Consider the following 11,949-nt stretch of genomic DNA (forward strand, 5'->3'; position numbering starts at 1 on the left):
TGTTTGGTTATTTATTTTTTATTTTCGCCGAGCATGTATTTTATGACAAATACAAGTGTAAACATAATACGAATAAAAGAAAACATTAAGACAGGGACAGTAACCATGCTGGTGCGCTTATGCACGCCCCTTACAGACCTCTTAGGAATGGGGCAAGGTCTACAGGTTAAAGTTTTGGGGATTTGGGGAAGACACCACAGAGTCAGGTAGTGCATTCCAGGTGTTGACAACTCTTTTACTGAACAGAGTCTATTTTCTGCAGTCTAGTTTGGATCGGTTTACCATGAGTTTGTATCTATTGTGTGCTCTTGTATTGTTTTAGTTGAAGCTGAAGTATTCCTTGGCTGGTAGGACATTGTAGTCGATGATTTTATGCTTAGCAATAGAAATTTTGTGCTCAGTTGTGGTCGTAAGTCAAGGATTACCTGTAACAGGATTTGACCCTCCTTTGCATTATCTTAAGGCTTAGTTGCAATGTATATATTGAACTATATCTAAGTTACAGATATATGAGCTTTGAGAAACTCCTTATTTTCATTATTTCCAATTTACCCGTTTCTACTGTTGTTACAAGAAGTTGTGATTATTTTTAGAATAGCTGAATGTATAACTGCTTAACCCAATACGCAAAAGGACAGCTCTCACATTCGAGGAAATGTATACCTTTGATAAGCCAAAACTGGAGCCTAGTCAGACTGATTACTGACCTTGTGCTCTGCTTGTGAATATCTTCTTGTCCCCAAGTGATATGAGTAAGATTGTTAGGCAAGATTATCTCTTCTGATTGGGAAGAAGGATGTTACAATTGTTTCATTCCAATGGGGTGATGCCTGTGCATTGTATAATCTTTAATTACATTAATATTTTAAAATTAAATCTCTTTAATCTGCAGCATTGTCTTTTGCTTCCCTACAGGCCTGTCCATACTCATGGAACCCATCTTGAAGCTGATTCCACTTGCAGTACTTTTTGGCATATTTCTCTACATGGGGGTAACATCTCTCAATGGCATTCAGCTATATGACCGCATACTTCTCATGTTGAAGCCACCCAAATACCATCCAGATGTGTCTTATGTTACAAAAGTAAGCTTTGAAGGCATAACTACTACATTTTTCTTGAGTTGTGAGCTTGAGAATTGCTAAAGTGAGAAGAACAGATAGATCTATGGGTCAAGAGGTTTGCTCCCTAAATATTAGTCCCTGACTTTGTCTATGACTTCCACATGGAGTGTTAATATTACTTCTACCTCCTTGAGAAACCAAGCTGATCATCTTCTGCATTTGCTGTAGTACAAATGGAAAACTGTTTTGCAATTTCTAATGTTGGGATTCTGCAAAGTTTGAAGGTGAATCATTTTCCGATTTACAGGAACTCTTGTTTTATCCTATCACTTCCCATCTGAAGTTAAATTTCATGGTCATATCAATAAATTAGATTTTGATCTTTCTTATCAGTTTCTAGGTAGTTTTACTATCCTTGTAAATAAAAAAGAGTCCTATTTGTTTTGATTCCCCCTTCTTACATAAATAGTCCACATCAAAACTCTTGCTGTATTCTCCTTTGGATGCAAGGGGGCTTATACCTCTGACTTCCAATGCCCATACATAAGAGGCTTTACACTAAAACCCTATAACCATAATTATGTTGGAAAAAGAGCTTGGCTATAGAATCATGGTGTCATGCCTTCTTTACAGTTCTCAAGGAACTCTGTGTGTGTGTGTATGTGGAGAGAGAGAGAGAGAGAGAGACAGACAGACAGACAGACAGACAAGCTATTTCATGGGAGGCATTTGTGAACAGCTAGAAAACCTGAGAAGAGAAAAGTAATTTATTCAGACCTACACTTTTATGTGGTATACATTTTGATTGTTCCAGGAACAGGTGTAGCTCAGAGTGCAAAGCAGCAATCAATGATTTTTGGCCTCTGCTACTGGATAGCTGGAATTTGAAATTTCTTTCTTGCTCTCAATGTTTGGCAAGCATAAAAATGATTATGTAGCCAGGTTCAAATCATGGGGTTGGAAGAGTGGAACTGTGGAACAGTGCCATGTGGAAGTTTCTATAGATAAGCCAAAGAAGTAATGGAAATATATACTTCTTTCTGAGCTTCATTGAAGTATTTATTATTTGTTTGTTTGTTTATTACATTTCCACACCACCCATCTCACCTAAGTGATTCTAGGCAATTTGCAACACCATATGAAAGCTTGATCGGAAATATCAAAGATTCTTTTATCAAAGCTTGAGCATATCTGTCTTGCAATTTAGAGGGCTTTGATTGGAGTATTATGGAACCAGAATTTTTAAGTAAAACCTCTGTCAGAATTTTTAAGTTGATCATAGGACAAATCTGTCATAGAAATACAGCCACTGAGTTAGCCACAAAGGCATTTTAAGAGGAAAGTGTTAGTCTATGTAGCAAAATGATCAGGAATCCTTTTCTAACTAATAAATATTATTAAAAAGCATAGGAGTTTTTGTAAGCTGCAGAGCTATATCAGATGCATTGTATATCACTTGAGCCATTCTATGTATCTGACTCTTCCTGATTAATTACAAAAGTTGAATTTGCAAAACAGGCTACTGCAGGGGTCTCCAACCTTGGCAACTTTAAGACTTGTGGACTTCAACTCTGGGAGTTGGAGTCCACAAGTCTTAAAGTTGTTAAAGTTGGAGACCTCTGGGCTATTGGGCTGATGGGCTAAAAATGGCTGGCTAATCTATGGCTCAGTGTGCTTGTGAGATCACAGTCACTGAAACCAAAATATGACCAAGAAAGTTGGTAACTGAGTGATAAAACCTATGCTTTGCATATGGAAAAGCCACAATCTAATTTACAATAGCAGGCCTGGGAAAGGCCTCTGCATGAGATCTTGGAGTTGTGTGAGGGCCAGAGTTTGACAGATTAATGCTCTCAGTAATTTCATCATGATTCATAGAGAGGTATGCCCAGTGATGGGATTCAGCCAGTTCGCACCACTTCGGGAGAACCGGTTCTTAACTTTCTGAACAGTTTGATGAACTGGTTGTTGGAAGAAATCATTAGGGCAGAGAACCGGTTGTTAAATTATTTGAATCCCACCACTGGGTATGCCTGATTTTAAGCCTAGCCTGTTGAATAAGCCACAATAAAGTTCAAACCTACATTAAGCGAAAGCTCATAATGGCTAAATTCACATACCAGATTTAGCCATAATTTGTGCTATCCTTGCACTTGAAATTTCAATGGCTGAAGTTTTATTTAGTTATTCCATTTCTGTAACCATCCATCTAAGCCAGTGTCTCTGGGTGGCTTACAGTTCTAAGAATATAAAAATGCTTAAAATATAAAACATGAATTTTCACACAATTGTGTGACATGTACTAAGGTTAACAAATCTCAATGGCTGGACTTACAGATTGCAACAAGAAAAAGAAAAACATATTACATTTTTGCACGGTGTGCCATTCATACACATGTACTCACATACATATAAATTAAATGTCATTGCCAGGCCAGTATTGACTCTGGCCAGTGGTTGAAGGAAAGAGCTGCTAATGTTGCCAACTATTCCTGTTTTCTTTTTATCCCAAAGGTAAAGACCTGGCGTATGCATATCTTCACCTTCACCCAGATTCTCTGCCTAGGATTGCTGTGGGGAGTGAAATCCAGCCCAGCCTCCCTTGCTTTGCCTTTTATACTCATTCTGACTGTCCCTCTTCGACGCTTTCTGCTCCCTGTCATTTTCACAGACATTGAGCTCAAGTGTGTAAGTACTGTGGTGCTCTCTCTTCTCCCTCATCAATGGGAAATTCTGATGGGAAACTTATGTGTGTATTTAATCATTTCTTTATTTAAAAGATATGTGCCTATCCGTGCAGATCTGACTCATATAACCTGCAAGTCAATAATGATTAACTTCAGGAGTGAAATGCTCCTGGTTCGGCCCGGTTCAGCCAAACTGGTAGCAATGACTGCCAGTGGTTCAAAGAACCAGTAGCGATGGCAACTCAAGGCTCCACCCCCCCACCTGGTGGATGGAGCCTAACCCTAATCCTAACCCTAACCAGGGAGTAACCTGTTTTTTATCCTCTGAACATACACAGAAGGATTTGTGCATTCACCCCTGATTAACTTTCCTGAAAGAAATCTTACCCACATCCAGAAAAGAGTAATGTGCGCACCTACACTTCATATAGCAATATATCCCACATTTTTTCCTCAAAACTTCTGAAATGCAGGGCTGTCCAAAGCAGTTGATGGTGGGCTCAAGAGACACATGTCTACATTCAGTTCTTATTTAAAGTTTGCAATTTCTTTCCATGAAATGGAGTCACAGCCACCAATGTGAAGAGCTTTAACAGGGAATTGGCCAAATTTATGATATAGTCGAAGCTTTATTTTTATTAGCAACTGAGATGGACAGAGTCATCCCAGAATGTTTCATGACACCAATAATTTTCATGGCACCAATAACAATAACTTGTCAAAGCCTATCAGTTAGAGGACAATCTCATGAGATGTAGCCACATCCATTTTGGTCACTGCTGATGCGTGCTGAAGTACAAGACCAATTGATTTATGTGTTGGGCCCGCACAGCCTCTCACCTTGGATACTTATAGATGTGTATGAATAAGAAAGTCAAGAACAGCCTGTCTTTCTGTGTGGATATAATGCAAAGTGAATGAATCTTTTTTCTATGAAGCATTGTAGAAGCAGAGATCATCATGCTTTTCCCTCCTACTGAACTTGATGAAAATTTTTCATGTATAATGTGAACCTATATTCACATTATATGGGTTGTAGTGGTGGTGCTGCAATATAAAAAAATTAAAATACATGCTGCTATAGTTCCTACAATGCACATTGTTCCGCTACAATTGTTTTTCCTCTATTGGAACAGGTTTACTAGCAGCAAGTTCATCAGCTTGGGTGTTCCATTAGCATTATCTGTCACTGGGTGTCTCTCCTTTGAATTTTATTGAATTTTAATGTCATTGCCAGGCCAGTATTGACTCTGGCCAGTGGTTGAAGGAAAGAGCTGCTAATGTTGCCAACTATTCCTGTTTTCTTTTTATCCCAAAGGTAAAGACCTGGCGATGCATATCTTCACCTTCACCCAGATTCTCTGCCTAGGATTGCTGTGGGAGTGAAATCCAGCCCAGCCTCCTTGCTTTGCCTTTTATACTCATTCTGACTGTCCCTCTTCGACGCTTTCTGCTCCTGTCATTTTCACAGACATTGAGCTCAAGTGTGTAAGTACTGTGGTGCTCTCTCTTCTCCCTCATCAATGGGAAATTCTGATGGGAAACTTATGTGTGTATTTAATCATTTCTTTATTTAAAAGATATGTGCCTATCCGTGCAGATCTGACTCATATAACCTGCAAGTCAATAATGATTAACTTCAGGAGTGAAATGCTCCTGGTTCGGCCCGGTTCAGCCAAACTGGTAGCAATGACTGCCAGTGGTTCAAAGAACCAGTAGCGATGGCAACTCAAGGCTCCACCCCCCCACCTGGTGGATGGAGCCTAACCCTAATCCTAACCCTAACCAGGGAGTAACCTGTTTTTTATCCTCTGAACATACACAGAAGGATTTGTGCATTCACCCCTGATTAACTTTCCTGAAAGAAATCTTACCCACATCCAGAAAAGAGTAATGTGCGCACCTACACTTCATATAGCAATATATCCCACATTTTTTCCTCAAAACTTCTGAAATGCAGGGCTGTCCAAAGCAGTTGATGGTGGGCTCAAGAGACACATGTCTACATTCAGTTCTTATTTAAAGTTTGCAATTTCTTTCCATGAAATGGAGTCACAGCCACCAATGTGAAGAGCTTTAACAGGGAATTGGCCAAATTTATGATATAGTCGAAGCTTTATTTTTATTAGCAACTGAGATGGACAGAGTCATCCCAGAATGTTTCATGACACCAATAATTTTCATGGCACCAATAACAATAACTTGTCAAAGCCTATCAGTTAGAGGACAATCTCATGAGATGTAGCCACATCCATTTTGGTCACTGCTGATGCGTGCTGAAGTACAAGACCAATTGATTTATGTGTTGGGCCCGCACAGCCTCTCACCTTGGATACTTATAGATGTGTATGAATAAGAAAGTCAAGAACAGCCTGTCTTTCTGTGTGGATATAATGCAAAGTGAATGAATCTTTTTTCTATGAAGCATTGTAGAAGCAGAGATCATCATGCTTTTCCCTCCTACTGAACTTGATGAAAATTTTTCATGTATAATGTGAACCTATATTCACATTATATGGGTTGTAGTGGTGGTGCTGCAATATAAAAAAATTAAAATACATGCTGCTATAGTTCCTACAATGCACATTGTTCCGCTACAATTGTTTTTCCTCTATTGGAACAGGTTTACTAGCAGCAAGTTCATCAGCTTGGGTGTTCCATTAGCATTATCTGTCACTGGGTGTCTCTCCTTTGAATTTTATTGAATTTTAATGTCTAGCAAAATTGTCTATAAGATTACGCCCTTGGTTTTCCCCAAACTACTACATAGTACATGTAAAGCACTCAGTGCTTTTCTTAGTCATGGTGGATTGGCATGATTGAGGAAAAATACTCATGTCCATATCTGGCAGCTAAGAGTTACTTTGAGCCCAAAGCTCCTTTTGCATCTTGATGCAAAATTTGATGTATCTGAGAGAACAAAAAGAATTTGCATTATTTTGGTCTGTAGTTATTTAGCACAAGAAGGAAATTATTGATGAATTTCTGTGCACTTCAGTTCATCACTAATAATGAGGATATATCACAATTTAAGAATAAGGAACCATATAGCAGAGTTGAATATATATGAATTGGTGACATAACAACATAGCTTATTTATATATTTAAGAATATATCTATATATCTATATATCTATATATCTATATCTATCTATCTATCTCTATCTATCTATCTATCTATCTATCTATCTATCTATCTATCTATCTATATATGTAGGTCTTTGGTTATTCGGGTTTTCTCCCGTGTAAAATTGGAAGTGTCTTGGCGATGTTTCGACGAAATCTCATTCGTCATCTTCAGGCTTCAGCTTCGTGCTCCCAGAAGCACGAAGCTGAAACCTGAAGATGACGAATGAGACTTCGTCGAAACGTCGCCAAGACACTTCCAATTTTACGCGGGAGAAAACCCGAATAACCAGAGACCTACATATATATATATATATATATATATATATATATATATATATATATATATATATATATATATCCGCCCAATTTAATCTCTGTGACTCCAAGTGGCTTACAAGGATAAAAGCTCAATACAAAAACAATAAAAAAGTAATAACTTCCCACTCTCAGGCAACAACAATCAAAGCCGCTTCTTTGAGGCCTTGTGAAAGATACCAAAATGGAGGACAATTTTATCTTTGCAGGGATGATGTTTCACAGGATAGAAGCCATCATGGAGAAGTCCCTTCTGCTTGGTCATGCTAGATGCTGGACCTTCTTAGGAGAGAGGATCCATAACATTCGCTTCCTTCACATTCTGTTGGGGAGGGTAGATGTGACTGGGAAAACACAGTCTTTCAAATAATCTGGTTTCAAGTCATGTAAGGCTTTGAAAGTGATAATTAGCACCATTAGATCAGCCATTAAGTTGCTGTAAACTCTTAGTATTCACTTGAATATATTTTTTCCATCATGATCTAAATGCTCAGCAGAAAATCATACGTTTTGAGATTCAGTCCTGATATCTCCACCTTAAAAGGAACTCAACAGAGGGGTTGAGATAGATACCTCTGTGTTTTACCCTTGGAGAATTGCCATTTTGTCCTTGGAGAGTTGCCATTTTTTAATCTCTTAGTTCTATATTTAATCTTTAGGTGGAATGACAGAGGCAATATTTTACAAAGTAGATAGAGCCAGGATGAAGTGAGTGAGGACAGTATCAAATATAAATTAAGTTTCATTGATTCAAAATTAATTAAAAGTAAAATATAATTAACTGCAGTTATCACAGCTATTCCCCATATAGTTGATATTTTTCATTTCATTTTTCAGTGTTTTATTGAATATTGGACTTTGTTGGTAACTTTTGGAGAGCCACTGAAAATACCTCCAAGGCTTGGAGAAAGCATCTCTTAACAAATGTAGTGCTAAAGATTACACACTAATGAAGTAAATAGTACTAACTAACTTATTATTATGAATAAGCTTATTAATTATCTGTTTCTATATAAACTGGTTTCATATGTAATGACTATTTGAAACTACTTAATCCTTGGCAAATGAAAAAGAAAATCAAGATTTTCAAGGTTTACATACAGCACTCAATTTTCTTAGCCACACTTGGCTTCTAAATGTACTTCTTTCATTACCTTCCAGTTGGATGCTGATGATGCTGAGGTGACTTTTGATGAGACAGAAGGCCAAGATGTCTATGATGAAGTCCAGATGCCCATCTGAGCACCCAGCTGCTGCTGCCACTAGGCAAATGAAGTACCAAATTTTTTCCCCAAAAAACATTGGATATCAGAATCTGGAGGAAGATATCCATATAGCTATATGAATCGGAGTATATATATATATATATATATATATATATGTATGTATACATTAATTGCACATGGCCAAACATTCTGGTGGTGTAAATACATATAATTGTCAACACATGGATCCTATAGGATTTAAGAAACATATTTTTCCCCAGTCAAATTATAGTTCGATAGTGAATCTTAACATTTCTTTCTTAAGATTTAGGAAATAGACGTACTTTCCCAGAAGGGGAAAATGGTATCAAGATATGCAAGAATTGTTGAAGAGATGATACATGTTAACAGTGGACTCCATTTTTAATGCAGCTATAACCCAGATGCTTCTCTTCTGTATTTGTGTGTTTGTGTGTGTGAAGCTTTATTGGTCATAGAGGAACCCATCTCCTTTTCTACCAAGATGAGAAACATTTTTATTACTCACATTGCCAGACATCTGTAATGTTTTTTGAAAGAAATGCTGAAAATCCATCACTGTTCTCTGAAGTGAATGCTTCAGAATGCTGGAGTGGACTGAAGCTAAGAAGAAAAGGCAGTAAGATCTTTCTTTAACCACTGGAATTATAGAATAAGAAAATGCTGGAGCATGAAAATGAGACACAGAAAAAACACAAGGAGGGTGCCATATTCATAATGGAAAGAAGCAACAAGCCTAATCTCATGGTGGAAACCAGGAATGGAAGTGGCAGAAACATCGTTTCAATAATCAAGAACACTCATTTGATGTGAAACGCTGACAGATGAATGAAATCCATCTCAGCTTGTCAAGTGGGGATGACATATTTGAAAAAATGGCTTCCCTGGAAAGCTAGTCATCTTTTTTCTTTGAAGATGGATTTCATTTTTTGTGAATTCATCCTACTCCCTTTCCCACTGAAACTTGAAGTATGCTAATATGATGAAGGCATTGTCCAAGAATACAGTTCTGCCTTGGTTACTTCTGTTGCTTGCTTGTTCTTGTAGTTAAGTTTTAACAAACCCTACTGTTTTTCCCTTAAGCCGGCATCTATCTAAATCCCTACCTGGGAAATGTGCCACTTGACAAAAAAATAGTATATCCCAGATTATAATAATTAAAGCTGTTTACTTGAAAGTGCAGCAAAGGCAACTACCCTGATGCATATTAACATCCGGAGATTCCTAGCTTCCAATTAAATACCAATTACTAGTCCTTAAGAATAGAAAAATGTGTGTAAAAATGTGTAAATCTCACCAATCAGTCCTTCCTTCCCCCTTCTCACTTATTAACCATTCCAAAGTATTCAAATATTCCTGCATCCAAGAAGCCATTCTAAGCTAATGTTTGCAAACAGGCTTAATTTGCAGACTGTTATTGCAAAATAGGGTTTACTTTTTGCACACCTTGATATTTCACATACATCAATCTAACAGTACTTATATATAGCAATATAGAACTTTCTTTCCCTCTCATTTCAAATCTCTATATTGGGTGTTGTTCTGAATCAAGCTTTGAGTCCTCATTAACTTTCGCTTCCCAAACACTTTTCAAATGGTCTTTGGCAAACCATGTTTTTTCTTCTCAGTAATGTCACATGTTGCCCACTGAAAGTTTGTCATCTTATAGGGTTTCTTTTCCACATGATTGTAGCAATAGTGATGAATGTAGGATCTATATTAATGCAGGATCTATATAAATGCAGCAGGTTCCATTTCCTCCTTAGAATTTTTGAAAATGTTTCTCATGGTGATATGAATTCAATATTGGTAATAGTCATTTCAGCAATATTATTATTTGTTATTTCCTAAAAAATAATAAAGGTGCTAAACTCAACAATATCTGGAGTGCTTCAACTTGTCAATGCCTGCCTTCTAATCCCAGGCATGCATAGATTACCATTATTTTGCATTATGAGTGAAAACTTTCTGTGCATGACTAAGATATTTTCTCTTTATTATTTTACATTATCCAGGATGAATCATGGTTCTAACCATGCACTGCTTAGCATTAATTTGATTAGGAGAAGGACTGGAGAAAAAACAAACAGTAATATTTCCTCTTGCAATGCATAAACAATTTATGGAACTTATTTCCCAAAGTATGAAGATGGACATTAGCTTATGTGGCTTTAAATAAAGGATTTGGTATACATACAATATAAAAAGTGACTAGATCAGTATAGATTAGTCATGAAAGCCAAATGAAACTTCCTTCTTTAAAAATATTATGCCAGCATAAATTATTGAGATGACCAGTGTTATTGTGTCCTTCATGTGAACTTCTCAGTTTCCCCTCTGTTAAAAGGGGGGAAAAAACCTGGTATTCTGATCCATGAAATTTTTAGGTCCTTTTATTAAAGAGAAAGAAAATAAAACCAAAGATGTATTTAACCTTGGAGCCATGGGTTCAGACCAGGGGTGAAATGCTCCCAGATTGCGTGATCCGATAGCGATCATGGCCGCTGGTTCGGCGATCTGGTAGCAGTGGTGGAGCAAAGCTCCACCCACCCACCCGGGTGTCATTTTAACCAGGTTTTAACCAGGAGGTAATGTGCTTTTTACCTTCTGCGCATGCGCAGGTTTTGTGCATGTGGAGGTCTGCGCGCATGAACAAAGTGCACACTTGGGGCGCATGCACTTCCGAACCAGTAAGGAAGGTAAGTAGATTTCACCCCTGCTTCAGACCCTCTCCCTTGATAGAATTCAACACAATAATTTCAGTTTGAATTAGTAGAAAGCCATTGTATCCTGAAAGCCATTTTATAATTGTCAATAACATATTACAGGGATTCTTATTCTACATTAATCCTATAGTATCATTTGCGTTGCTATTTATGCATATAGGGGTCTAGATGAACTGCTTTGTCTTGATTAGCAGTGCAACAGATACAAACTCAACAACTAAACCCAGTGTGTTAAAATAGCAAATTATATCTATAGATATCTGGTATATCAGGTTTTTAAATTCTTATTCATTAGATTCTTCCAAGAGTTCGAAGTAATGTGTATAATACTCCCTCTCCAATATCTCAGCACAGCAACAATCTTGTGATGTGGGGCAAGGTGGGCTGAAAAATAGTGGCTGACCAAAAGTCACCCTACAATTTTCCATGCCAAATATGGCTTTCATCATAGCCATAATCCAACAACTTAATCACACTCCATTGTCTCTCAGTTATTAACAGGTTATAGAGATAGGATCCCCTCTCCTGCAGTGGGATTTCCTTTATAACTAAAGGTGTACACTAATTTAGTGATAATGGGCTTTTATAACTTATTAAAAATCATATTTGATGTTTCATTTGCTTTGCTATCTCTGCTGTGTCAGATATTTTTTAACAAGGGCAGCAAGAAACAAGATCTTGGGATAACATGTTGCATTTATTTTATATGATCTTATTTTGCTTTAGGCATGATTAAGCCAATATGATTGCAATGATTTTCTTGTTTTGAGAAATACCAGAAGTAA

At 37.3% G+C, this 11,949-nt stretch overlaps 1 protein-coding gene across 3 annotated transcripts in view; it reads left to right on the forward strand.

Moving 5' to 3' along the window:
• SLC4A1 (solute carrier family 4 member 1 (Diego blood group)) overlaps positions 1-10,319 on the forward strand; it is a 70,580-nt gene extending 60,261 nt beyond the window's left edge. For all 3 annotated transcript variants that reach the window (XM_058180852.1, XM_058180854.1, XM_058180855.1), the window contains 3 exons: positions 916-1,085; positions 3,579-3,752; positions 8,356-10,319. In XM_058180852.1, the coding sequence (XP_058036835.1) occupies positions 916-1,085; positions 3,579-3,752; positions 8,356-8,436 (425 nt within the window). In that variant the 3' untranslated portion in view covers positions 8,437-10,319. The remainder of the gene's footprint in view (positions 1-915; positions 1,086-3,578; positions 3,753-8,355) is intronic.
• The last annotated feature ends 1,630 nt before the right edge of the window (positions 10,320-11,949 follow it).

Source organism: Ahaetulla prasina, chromosome 4 (genome assembly GCF_028640845.1).
Source record: "Ahaetulla prasina isolate Xishuangbanna chromosome 4, ASM2864084v1, whole genome shotgun sequence".
Taxonomy (NCBI): Eukaryota; Metazoa; Chordata; class Lepidosauria; order Squamata; family Colubridae; genus Ahaetulla; species Ahaetulla prasina.